Source organism: Brachionichthys hirsutus, chromosome 12, assembly GCF_040956055.1.
Source record: "Brachionichthys hirsutus isolate HB-005 chromosome 12, CSIRO-AGI_Bhir_v1, whole genome shotgun sequence".
In the NCBI taxonomy this organism is placed as follows: Eukaryota; Metazoa; Chordata; class Actinopteri; order Lophiiformes; family Brachionichthyidae; genus Brachionichthys; species Brachionichthys hirsutus.
The window spans coordinates 396,432-409,979 of record NC_090908.1 but is presented as its reverse complement, the minus strand read 5'-3'; the positions used below and the strand labels follow the sequence as shown (position 1 = coordinate 409,979).

Below are 13,548 nucleotides of genomic sequence, written 5' to 3'. Positions count from 1 at the left end.
CAGGGCGTGGGTTAAAATGAGCAGCAGGTTCAGATCAGATCCGGATCCGATAAACTACACAGTAGTAGCAGTAGTAGTAGTAGTAGTAGTGAACCCCAGTAGCGACCAGCTCCCACACATTGGACTCTCAGCTGCTCGAGCTAACAGGGAACTGGACTTCCAACAGTCCCAGATCCATCACGGTAACCACGGTGACAGAACGTACGAGCCGTTCACAACCAGCCAAAGTACTTGAGGATATACGGACGACTTCGGCTGGAGATTAAAACCCGGGAAGGAAACTTTTGTGTGCACCGATCCGTTTCAGGAAATGACTTCACAAATCTTTGTCGTCGATCAAATCTGAACGTGTGCTCGGCTAAGCCGCTTTACCCGCCAGGTTAAAGGTCTGGAAGAATAAGACAATCCAAACTAATTATAAAGGAAAACTTTATAGTTTTACACAAATTAATCAAGCCCATCTCAACCTAGTTCAGCTCACGCAGGACGAGTCCTTCAGGTCTCCCAACATCAGACAACAGACGCGCTTGAATTCACCCAAACATTTTATTTTGGTAAAATCACAGCTGCACAGCTCGGTACTTCCCATGCAGTGCAGTCACCTAGAAGCTAATACAGAAGCCAAGTCTACATCTAACGCGCTCGAGGGTTCTCCAAGAGGGTGGAACCGGTCTCGGGTTCCACCTTCCAGGAGAACTCGGAGCCGTTTGCAGGAAGCAAATATGACAATGAGATTTCACCACATGTTTATTCTTTGAAGATGGCCGTGTGCCAGACATTCGATGGAGACACGCCATCAGGTATGATCGGAGTAAGAACCGGACTATCTGAACACTCCTGCACTGAGACGCTTAACAAACACGTTTATAACCCAAACCTTGGCATGTTGGTTCAATTCCATTTTAAATTTTGTTAACCAAATGTTTTTCCTAAGAGATGACTGCCCCCCCCCCCCCCCCAGAGGCCTTGAGACCGCTGTGGATTTTTTTTCTTCTTTTTTTAAAAATGAGTCCAATGTACCTCAAACATTAAAAAGCTCACGCTACCCCGATAGTTATAAATTGCACGCATACAGGTGACATTCAACATTCAAGTGCCAGTGTTTTTGAACTGTCTTTTGGTCAAGTGTCTGAAACTTTCAAAGAATCACTTTGAGGCTTACAAAAATAAATATTTGTCAAGAATGCTTAATAAATTACACAAAACTAGCAGCAAAAGTAGAATCTAGAAATCTGTGCAAATGGCTAAATTCCCACAACTGCTAAATCCCCTGGTCCCAAATAAATCCTGATTTAAATGTTGAGAATCCTCCCCTTTGTAAACAAGCTGCGTTTCCACAATCTCCTCACACAATATTTGGAAGCTTAAGGACACATATTCAAGACATCCATATCAAACTCTAGATGTGCAATAAACAACCTTTGTAAAACGCGATGGGCACAACTCACAAGGGCCTACACACCTAAATCAAGTAGCACCATTCACTCAAGTTCTCTACACTCAGTGCATCTGCTTGTAGCTCATTTACTTATAAAAAGGTTCAAGGCACAACACAATCAATGAGAAAATCAGGACGTCCGACCTCCTCTGAGGACAATCCTGCACATATCAGAGCCAAAGAACTCCCAGAGGACCCAGGAAAGCGTCACGGTTCCATAGAGGTGGACACGCCCTCATCTCTGGCCACCTCTCTACCTCCATTACACAGCAATGAGACCAAAGGCACCGACCACGGCGCCTCCTCCTGCCCCCCCTTTCCAGCGGTCAGAGTGCTCCTCTGATTGATCCGATTGATCATACAAATGCCCGTCTAAGATGAACCATTCCTCAACGCAGCTTGAAAAGAGAAAACGTTTGTAATTAAGTTAAGCCTGCGACTCAGTCCGCGTGTCCCTCCTCCTTGACCAAAAAACAAAACACTTGCAAGCGTGGAATACCATCTGGGCCTCGGCTCGCCAGCCGAGCCGGTAACGCCACGCGATGCCGCCCCGATGCCGTGGTCCATTGTGCAGCCATTTTGAACTTCACTTGAAAGACGGCAGGCATTTTTTGTTTTCATTCATATTAATAGAGACACTATTGACAAAATAATCTAAACTCTGCTCTTCGATTAGGCACAGACCTCCCTTGATCATGTCTCATTGAACAAAAAACACCGCCCACTTCTTGTAGCTAGCACTTGGTAACAGACCAACTGCTGTAACACTGTCAAGTCAATCAAAGATGTGGAATAGAGAGTTCCAGCAGTGATCATTATTGTTCGAGTCCCAGCGACCGTTGGCACTGAGCCCAATGACTCCTGTATTTACGTAGATGATGGAACGGCTAGTTCAAAAATTAGCATATCCATAAAAATAAGCCTGTGAAGGATAGAGTGAGCAAAACAAAGGAAAACAAAAGCCAATGTAACGTTATCCATGAGGATTGTATATGGTTGCTCGACAGAGTGGCCCAGTTTGAATCACACATTGTAATGGCTCAATAGGCTGTTTATAGAAGGACACGTGACAGTCCTGCAATAAATTTGAAGTTCAAATGGAATCATGACTCAGAGCCACAAGACCCAGTGTTTGCCAAGGTTTGACGAAGTCCAAACAAATTTTACCGTCCTAATATTTGTTCTCTGCCATGTTCATCTTGTGAAATGAACACTTGAGATTTCCTGTTTAAATTCCAAAACTATTAACATATAACCCCCCCCCCCCAAAAGAACCAAAATACAATGAGAATCTGAAGTTGTAGTCAGAATGCACAGAAGGATCCATGCCAGCGTTGAAGTGTGCAAATCTCTGCGGTTTCCGGTGACTTTCATTTGCATCGTGCTGAACGCCCTGGAGAACCAGGGCTGGTAATGTTCTGTGTGTCAGTGCAGCTACACAGGGAGGGCTGGTGGTCTGGCTTAAGTTAACATGTGGTTTCCATTGGGTTAGCGTGGCAACCTGGTCAGTGGGTAACTAGTTACCCCACCAGTCCACACTACCAGAGTGGCTGTAGTTTCCTCCGTAGCCATCATTGTTGTAAAAGTTGTTTCCAAATCCACCTGCAAAAGGATAAAATCAGTGAGTTCAGCAGCAGCAAAGCAGAATTCCCTTCAATGCGAAGCTCGAGTCCGATTCTCTAGGAACGGTACACAAGGATGGTTCCCTTGCCTCCAAAGCTACGGCCTCCTCCATGGCCTCCTGTGCCACGTCCTCCGCGGCTGCTGCTGAAGTTTCCAGAGCCAGGTGTCTGTCGGTAGTCTCGAGCGCCGAAGCCACCAGAGAACCTGGACAAATTCAGATTTACTTTACTCCAAACCCCCCAAAGGAAGAGCCGTCCATCAGAAAGCCTCCAGCAGACTGGTGCTACATCAAGTATTCATTGTCCCGCGTGTTTCACACGTCCATAACCTCCCCTAGCATCCGATGCGTTTCATCATGGCAACAACTCAACCCAACACAGAGCACTTTAAAACAACCACAGCTGACAAAAAGGTGCCGAACATGTGACGATTAAAGCAATTAAGTGGGACCAGAACAAAGAACGCACCTAGCGGCACAGTGACGACTTCAAACACATCTGTATCGGATGTCAGAAGTACCAATGGATACACAAAAATACAACAGAGAAAGGAAACAACGCGGAGACGAGGACGGAACAGTGAAGCTAGCTAGCTAGCAGCGCTCGGACATCTAGCGCCACCATCTGGAAGTTACTCCCATCTCAGACTTATGTTGGCGTCTCAAAGCAAACTATTGCCTTTCTATTCCCACGGTACCTCTTAGAGCGCCCCCGGGTGCTGCTCTTATGCTGGTGCTCATAGGCCAGGCTCTCCAGCCACGAGGGAACCTCCTGCTTGGCCTCCACCAAAATGTCCAGCAAATCTTTGGTTATGTTGCTGTTTTTGTCGTTGAAGAACGACGTGGCCAGACCTGCAGACAACACGAGTGAGATTACACCGATATTAAACCATCCATAACGGGCGCAAGGCAAACAAACAAACAGACAACTCAAAAAAGGGCCGGGATGTTTGTGGGTGACATTTCAGGATGAACTGAAAACGCACTATAACCCGTACAGGCGACCTTAATGTGAGTCGCTCACCTTTTGAGGGTGCAGGTCCAACTGTTATTGTACATTTTCTACAACCTGCTGTTCTCCAAGAATGAACTTAATGGCAAAATTCATATTAGGTGTACGACCCACGAATCAACCAATGCGTTTCCCGGCTCGATCAAACTCGATAGCCAACCCGCTCAGTGCGGCCGTGCGTTCCCTCATTCTGACCGACGGAACGTTTAAACAGCAAACCTATCGAATCAGAGCGTCAAGTCCTCCAGCCACTGTCAATGGAAACGCTCCTCTTAGACGGGATGTTTGACTGTACTTGTACTGTAATACATACTATCTAATAAATACATTTATCATCACCATTTTCCGTTCTAGAGTTATTGGCCATTGAACAAAGGCAGAATTCACCAAAATCTTGAAGTTAATGTAATAATTTACTATAGAGGTTGGTGTGGGCGTGTCTATTGTTATCAGCGTTGATTGATCAGACAGATTAAATTGCTGTGTTATTTCATATGGCAGTCCGAAGGGTGTCCTGAAGCGTGAGACGGTCAGTCGACACTCACCCAGTTTAAACGCGTGTCGAGCTTAAGTTTACGCCGTTAGATCAGCACCAAACGCTCGTTTCCTCGGGTTTTTGGTGAAAACAGACTCTTTGACGGCTAATAACTCCAGAACGGAAACCCGATGCGCTCATAAACCCGTTCGGTGCTTGCATAGTCATAGTAATCAATATTGCGTGGGTCTCGTGGATAGACTTACCGAGGTTGCCCACACGTCCCGTACGGCCAATGCGGTGAACATACTCCTCAATGTCACTGGGTAAATCAAAGTTAATGACATGCTTCACGTTGCTGATGTCCAAGCCTCGAGCAGCCACCTGCAGAATTAGAGTCAGGCCAAGACACGCCGTTAGCGCCAGAAGTAAAACCAAACCCGCGTTAGAGGGCACACGGTCCACCTCATTCACACATCTCCCTCTGCTAAGAACACAGAGCAGCGTCAGAAACAACCGCTACCTGCACCTGAAGCCATAGGAGCGACACCAGTCATCAGAAATACTAGATATGCTAATGCTATCACGATGGTCGGTACATTACAGTTAGCTACGACATGATACTTAATCACTAAATCAAACAGGAAAAAGTAAGATCTTTGTAAATGAAATTCAATAGTTCAAATGCAATACTTGTAAGACTTTTAAGACTGCCTACCCCCCGTTTAAACAAGGGGAAACACCAATCACGAGTAGGAGGAAAGCCTTACAGCTGTAGCTACTAAGATGGGGCAGCGACCAGAGCGGAACTGATGCAGGGCTTCCTCTCTGTCCCTCTGAGATCGATCCCCATGGATGCTGGTGCAGGCATAGCCCTCGTGGTACAGGAAGTCCTCCAAAGCATCTGCTCCCTTCTTGGTTTCAACAAACACCAGTGTCAATGAGTCTTTGCCTACAGATCCATAAACCAAGAGAAGAGGAAGACATCATGAGCAGCGAATGTGATGAAGAACACATCTCCTTCGTGCGAGTGTGAATCTCTCACCCGTAGCATTGAGCAGGTCAAGAAGGAAGGACCTCTTGTCAGTGTCCTCCACCCAAACCACCTTCTGTGTGATGTTTTCTGAGGTCGAACCAACACGTCCCACTGCCAGGAAAATGTAGTCCTCCAGAAAGTCCCGAGCAAGAATCTGCAGACGAGATTCAGCAGAAGTTTGAGGAAACGCGTGACATTAAACAAGATTCCGTTCTTGCTTGTTGGCCAATGTACCTGGATCTCTTTCGGGAAGGTGGCGCTGAACATCATGGTCTGGCGCATGCCTCTGGGTGGCATCGTATCTTGTTCCACAATACGTCTAATCTGTGGCTCAAAGCCCATGTCCAACATGCGGTCAGCCTCATCAAGCACCAGGTAGCTGCAGACGTTCACAAAACAGTCGTTCACGTCAAGCACGAACACGACCCGCCTGGGGGGGAGTGATGCGCTGCACTGACTTGCAATGGTCCAGGCCAATCTTGCCCCTCTCCATCATGTCAACTAGACGTCCAGGTGTGGCCACCAGCAGGTGGCATCCTTTCTCCAAGTCTCTGATCTGCTGGCCAATATCAGCGCCGCCATACACCACACAAGGACGCACACGCGAGCGATAGGCAAACTAGAACGTAGAAGAACACGTAGTATACTTCATGTCCAGGAAAATACCATCATGCACTTCAATGGCGTCCATCGGCTGCATGTGTGGAGCTAACCTTCCTCGCCTCGTCATAGATCTGCAAAGCCAGTTCTCTGGTGGGGGCCAAAACAAGGGAAAGAGGGTACTGCTTACGACGACCATATCTCCCGTTGTCCTGAGGGTGGAGCACACCGTGTTTATTCAACAAAGATTTCAAAGTGAGGCAGGACACGTTGGGTTGCACCGCCTCTACCTGTCCACCGCCCTTGGCAGCCTGCGAAGCATCTCCCGGCCCGTCACCGTAGATCTGACTCAGCACTGGCAGCAAGAAAGCAGCAGTCTTACCAGAGCCTGAAACGCCACAGGTATGCTCGATTAAACAACAGCACAGACTTCATGAACATCTTCACCTCCTATTACTAAAAAGGTCGACTTATTTTGTATTGGGCATCAAGCAGGAACTGTCATAAGAAAACTACTGACAAATAATAAAGCTCATGTGTTACATGGAGGCCGTTTGTTCTGTGCATCTTCAAACCTCTTGTGATGCTGCTGCTGCTCTGATTTGACATTTGCATAATGTTTTACCTGAGATTCGATACTTCACCTCACCCTCCCCCCATCCGTTTAAAGGAGCTCCACATTTGATTATTTAAGAGGCTCTCGTGATTCTTATGGTTGCCCTGTGATTGCCGTAATTGCTGAACTATTATGCGCACCTGTGAAAAAGCCGCACCCACTGAATTTTAAAAAAATATTTATTTTGTACAAAAATAAGCCGCACATATTCGTAAACTGTCTACCGGTACATCGAAACAAATGATATTTAACGGAACACGGCTCGTAACGATATCCGCAGCAGGTCTCCAAGGTGAACAGCCTCTGGCATGTTAGAATAAGGGAAGTCGGCAAATCAGATCCGTAACTTCGGGATAAGGATTGGCTCTAAGGGCTGGGTCGGTCGGGCTGGGGTGCGAAGCGGGGCTGGGCTCGAGCCGCGGCTGGGGGAGCAGTCGCCCCGTCGCCCTCCCCTCTCCGCCCGTCGGAGGCTGCGCGGCGTGCGCGCGCGTGCCTGGCGGGGTGTCCCCGTCCCCCTTGCCCCCGTGCCCCTCATCCTCCGTCCGCGGGAGCGTGGTGCGGCAGGGGTGGGGACGCCCGGGAGGTCGAGGGGCGGGTTCCTTCCCCGCGGGGCGGCGCGTCCGACGCCGCGTAGCGGATGGCGGACAGGCGGCGGGGGACCGGGTACGGCGGCGGCGACTCTGGACGCGCGCCGGGCCCTTCTCGCGGATCTCCCCAGCTACGCGCAAGCGGGGCTTTCCCTCCGGGTGGGCGGGCGTTAATTTCGTAACAAAAATAAATAGGCTTTAACGAAACACGGCTCGTAACGAAAGTTGGAAGATATACGTAAACTTGCCGCGTCGTTGCATAAACCGCAAGGTTCAAAATATTGGAAAAAAGTAGCGGCTTGTACACCGGGAATTACGGTGGTTCTTTTTGTAGTGGATCCAAAGAGGTGTATTAACACCACCTTCTGGTGATAACGCAGCATTACCATTAAGACCAGGTTAAAATGGGAGGAAAAACATTGACTATTTTTTGGGACCGAGCATTACAGAACTTGCGCTCATTCCTTGTACTCAGCCACCGTCAAGTATACGTGTTAAGGACACTCACCAGTCTGTGCACACGCCATCAGGTCTCTCTTAGACTTGATGATGGGGATAGCGTGCTTCTGGACGGGGGTAGGTCGAGTGTAACGGCTCAAGGTAATGTTCCCCATGACAATCTCCCCCATATCAATATCGTGGAACTACAGGATTAAACAGAGTATTAGCCGAAGGTGAGCTTTTCCTTCAAAACCTTCAATATTACATTTTAATAATGACAATAATAAAGAAAATTGATCTTACACTGTCAATGTGTGGCGGGCAGTTGGCACCAGTAGCCTCCACTGGAATATCATCATATTTCTCGAAGTTGATCCCAGTGTTGCCTCCAGAGAAAAGTTCGCTAAATAACGAGGTTTGTAAAGGTTGATGCCGGATGCAGGCAGAAGTGGAGCGTTTCATTTATTTGTGAACAAAAGCCGCCTTACTTTTCTACGCGCTCATTGGGAGCGGTGGGCTTGGACCAATCATCATCTTTGGAGTCGTCCATCCAGCGGGAGCTTCCGCCAGCAGAGAACCCTCCTCGTTCATATCTGAGTTCAAAGGTCACGTTGCAACTTAAGCAGTATAGCTGCACCTTTATTGTTCTTCAAAAAGCTAAATTACATACGACACTAAGCACATTAACATGGATATCAAAAGGAACTTTTCTTTAAAGCTTCTTATACTTGTACAAAATGACCCGACAACAACTTTTCTAGAATAGCAACACATCGCTCCTTCGTTACTTTGGTTATGTCAAATTATTAAGAAAAATATGTTGACTTTGAATAAGCCAACATTTAATGACAAATTTACTTCTTTTGGAAATATATAGTCACTTTTTTCGATGTTTCGTTCTTATAAGGCTTCTGAGAAGTCTACATTCCTGTTCGGTTCAACAATAGTTTTCTCGCTCGATTATACTATTGGTATTTACACCATGAACACTTCACAATGATACTACAACTAGTTTGACAACTTGCGCTGCCTTCCTCACCAGGAACGCTCAGATTATTCATCCATACATTCACACACATTTCTGCCTAGAATGGGTTAATTGTACACACCTTCCCCGTGAGCCCGCCCCACGGTCATTGAAGGCAGTCTTAGACCTATCAGAGCGCCCCCCAAAGCTGTTGTAGGCTGCATCCCTTTGCGGTCCTCCCCAACCTCCATCTTTGTGATCATAACTGCCAAAACCTATCAAGAAAACAAATTGATGGCCAGTCATTACCTTTTACAAATCAGCACCCACATCACAACCGTCTCGTCTCATCACTCCTAAAACTATTAATCTAGAACACAACAAATATCGCTGATCGAGTTAGAAGTTACTTTAAACCAACATGTGACCAGACGACGTAGTAGTTTAAGAATATCTAAGACCGGCGAGCACGATCAGGGCTGCAATGATTCGAGTAAATCAAGTAATTAGATTAGAAGAAAGCGTTGAATTCACTTCATTTGCCTCGAGGATTCGCTTAGTGTTGCGTACTATAATAACCCATAAACTGCTGGCAGAAATTCAACAAAGCTTGTTTCCGGACAAGAGGGGAAGCCGCCCGGGCAGTCCAGCGTGCCGGCGGGGGCCACGAATAAAGAAGGAGAAAAGAACCACAATGGAGGAGAAAAGGAGGAAGGAATACAAAGTGTGGGACCATTTCAAGCTAAAAAAGCAGAGAGCACGGTGCAATGTTAGCGCTGTCAGGCAGAGCTGGCGTATCACAGGACTACATCGATGTTGCAGCACTTAACCAGGAAGCATCCGGACAACCAGAAACGAGGTCAAATCAATACAGTCAGCTAACGCTAACGCTAGCTTCACATAACGAGTCCCTCCTCAAACACGTGGCTACATGCTACATGCTAGCTTGTATGTTGGTAGGAAGGAATTAAAGTAATCAAGTGTGGTTATACTGGCGAGGCGAAGCTACCCCGCCATCTACTTCCCTAGCACACAACGCCGGTTTCATCCGCCATTTGGCTAATTAAACGCTCGTTTACTCTGAAAATAAAATCCCTAAAAGATGCTTCTACATTAGCGTCATGTTTTCTTAGCACCAATCACTCAGTGTAGAGGTCATAGGTTAAATACATGTAATTAGGCCTACATTTCTGCTGCGTGATTCCCCGTGACCATGAAAAAGCAGGAGCAGGCCGACGATGCACCCGAACCTTAAGATACATAAACTCTGCCTAAACGTAGACGTATGGCACGCAGGTATACCACGCCCGTTCTGCCAAGCCACACTACAGGCACGGTAAACGGAAAACGCTCGAGACGACCCGAATAAACAATTACTGCCTCTCGCTGCACAACGCTGGGCTTGATTTCACAGCTGCCAATCGTCCACTCATCCCATCCTGAAATAAAATGCCCGTGTTTCTCTGGAGCCTCTGCCTGTCGTGGTTTCAGGCACTGGTTCGAAGAAACTTTGGGAACTGGCAGGCGAAATATGGACTTAACTATATAGGAGGAAAAATCTACTTAAATAAGCATCACGATTACAAATTCAAGATCATTGACATCACTAAGACAAAAAAATCAACATTTACATCAAGTTGTCCATTATGCCCGCAAGCCTACAAGCAGAAAGATACCATGTCTTTTGAATTTATGGTAATTTTGCATCTGTGGTGTAATTTATTGTTATTTTATATCCGTGGAGTAATTTATCTTTAATGTATTGTTATTTTGCATCAAGCTAGTAATTTAATATTAGTTTTATTGGTATTGTTAAATGTCGATGATTTATGTACGAAGGGCTTTTTAGAAATGCTCCTCTTAGACAGGATGTTTGACTTTATTTGTACTGTAATACATGCTACTGTGTGACTGTACTTGTACTGTAATACATGCTACTGTGTGAACAGTAGGTCAAACCGAACCTTCCTTAGTGCCGTTTAAAATATTATTTTCCTGCATCAATAAAAGCAGGCTGCCCCTAGCAAAAACCAGACCGAAGGGACTTAGAGATTTACCGGTGCCACCGAATAACCGCACCGTCTACCGGCGGAATAAGAAAACAGTCAAACGAGAAACACGTCGAGTGCGCAGTGACAGCTTCCTGATTCTAGGATGATCCCGTCGAGCACGTCAAACAACGCGTTTCCTTTGAAGCCTTGGTCAGACAAACAAATACAGAAAATTACACTTGAAGTGATCTACATAACACAAAAGCCATCAACTGATCGAAGCAGTTGACGATTAGCAGCCGTTGTATCTCCCATTGACATCTATATTCCAAGCAATGATCATTTTATTGCTCCATGCACCCCACCTAACCCACGGCAAAATGTGTAATTGTGGTCAGGAATGAAGAAAATAAACCCCGCCATATCATTCTCTCTTCAGGAGACGTTATGGGCCGAAGCAAAATACTGCAAAACCTACATTGATTAAGGAATACCAGTAAAGTTTAAATTCAGGGCTCTGGTACACTTACCATTTTTAGAAGCTTCTTTGTTTCTCAAATGAGGTGGAATGTACCGTCCTGACGGGAGACAGTTTCACATTCATTAGTTATACTGATAAAAAGGGCAAAACGTAATTCTGTGACGCCCCATTACAGACCCCCAAAGACGGTGTCCTTTCATCCAACGCACCTTGAACCAACAGCAGCTAGCAGCTAGCATGTACCCGCGGCTGCAAATGTACAAACTACAACTAAACTACTCGGAGTAAAATACTCCACACGTGTACTTACGGCCAGTCCCCCCACCCTGACAGTCAGCAGCGTTCAAGTCCAGGGCAGCAAGCTACAACAGAAAGAAGCTTCATTTGGTACCGGGTATCGATCCGTGCCAGAGCCGATGGGGGATCGAACTATACTTTATTTCAAGATCCAAAACTTTTAACAGTTACCATTAGTCGACAGTAAATCACCTTTCTACGGGATTATTCTTGGCTGATTAAATTAAACCACCGACAATAAGACAGACAGCCGCCGCGGTGAACCGACGTCAGCGTCGCCGGTTGCTCAACGCGGCCTCATTTCTTCCTGCGCCACGTTTCAGGCCGAGGCCTTCGCCACGAAGACGCAGCCAGCCGTAAATGTCGTTCACACGGCGAATGTCCGTTAACCGGAGAGCTCGTTGCCGCGCAGGCTCGAGTTAAGCGCGTTTACAGGCGACCGGGAGCTGTAAAATCATCAAACAGTCGCTCCAGGCCGTCCGCTGCCATAACGTCGTTCCGCCATCACAACTTCTCCACCTCCATTTTAGCAGCCGCGGCTTCCGACTAGCAGCGGAGCTAACGAAGCTCTCCGTCCAGAAAGAGTGCGTAAAAGATGTTAACCACCCTCCAAGTGCTATCAGACCAGTGTCGGAAGAGAACTGCTCACCTGCTGATCGAGACCGTGCGGGTTATCGATGACCACATGACTCATAACTAAAGAGGAGCGAGGATCAGTTCTGAAGAGAAAGGATTTTCTTTGTTAGCAACGCCGGCTCGGCTACCACGTCAACGTCACCGTCCTTTTATGGAAAGTACTCAGTCAGGCCGCAGTTCGACGACGAAGTTCCCTTTAAACAAATAAAATAATAGCGACTACAAATATTAGTTCAACTAAAGTCTCCAAATTAAATTATTACTGAGAAGCTGTTGGACAAAACCCCCTCCCGGTAGACTTGCTCTGGCGGAATGAGAAGTCGAGCTGAGATAACGCGAGATATCAGTTCTCTGATATAAAGCCAAGCGGTTGTTAGATAAATATCGCGATGTTTCATTTGATCTCGTTGTTATGTGGTAAAGCAGCAGAGAAATACCGTAATACCGAGTTATTAATTTTTATTATTGAAAGATATTGCGTGTCAAGTCAACAACAACAAACAAACAATACGCTTGCCAGGGGGAGGAAAGAATAAATAAGTAAAATAAAACACAGGTTCAGCTGTTTTTACAGCTTTACTGCTATTACAGGGTTCAATACTTTTTAAATATATATCGATTTCCTTGCAGAAACAGATGCTGGTCCACCCGGTAGACAAAACAACCCGAGACATGTGGGTGAGCGGTGTACCGGGCCCGGTGTCCACTGTACCGGGAGTCATGTGGGTGAGCAGATGGTGGCGGGGGGGGGGGGGGGGGGTGAATGCACAGCGACACCTTGTTGTGCCGTTCATCCACCACCTCATGATAATGCACACTCCCCGGACATGTCACCCACTGAGCATGTGTGGGACGCTCTGGATCGGCGTCAACCGCAGCGTGTTCCAGTTCCTGCCAACGTCCAGCAATTTGGTAGCCATTGAAGAGTGGACCAACATTCCACAAGCCGCAATCAACGACCTGATCAATGTGCTGCATAATCAATGACCTGATGACCTGATCAATGTGCTGCATAATCAATGACCTGATCAATGTGAAGATGTGCTGCGTAATCAATGACCGGTTTCCTGACCCCCCCCTGCACGTCTCTCCTCAGGATGACGGCTTTATTGATCAGCTTAAGGTAATCAATGACCGGTTTCCTGACCCCCCCCTGACCGTCTCTCCTCAGGGTGACGGCTTTATTGAGCAGCCTAAGGTAATCAATGACCGGTTTCCTGACCCCCCCCTGACCGTCTCTCCTCAGGATGACGGCTTTATTGATCAGCTTAAGGCACACCTGTGCAACAATCACGCTGTCCGATCGGCAGCTTGGTGGCCACACCTCTCAGGTGGATGAGCTGCTCACGA

General features: G+C 47.0%; 1 protein-coding gene across 2 annotated transcripts; it reads right to left on the bottom strand.

Annotated features, from left to right (window-relative positions):
- Positions 1-527: 527 nt before the first annotated feature.
- On the bottom strand, positions 528-12,492 carry LOC137902148 (ATP-dependent RNA helicase DDX3X-like). 2 transcript variants are annotated; one of them, XM_068746212.1, is made up of 17 exons: positions 12,212-12,492; positions 11,576-11,627; positions 11,315-11,362; positions 8,936-9,068; positions 8,315-8,419; positions 8,130-8,229; positions 7,894-8,029; positions 6,473-6,570; positions 6,296-6,394; positions 6,041-6,201; positions 5,817-5,961; positions 5,592-5,736; positions 5,317-5,498; positions 4,813-4,930; positions 3,758-3,911; positions 3,150-3,265; positions 528-3,040 (listed from the first exon to the last, which is right to left on the bottom strand). In XM_068746212.1, the coding sequence occupies exons 1-17, from the start codon at positions 12,254-12,256 to the stop codon at positions 2,955-2,957; spliced, it is 1,923 nt and encodes a 640-aa protein (XP_068602313.1). In that variant the 5' UTR covers positions 12,257-12,492; the 3' UTR covers positions 528-2,954. The 2 variants fall into 2 exon arrangements, with proteins under 2 accessions (XP_068602313.1, XP_068602314.1); XM_068746213.1 differs by lacking the exons at positions 528-3,040; positions 3,150-3,265; positions 3,758-3,911 and adding an exon at positions 4,173-4,322.
- Positions 12,493-13,548: the final 1,056 nt, after the last annotated feature.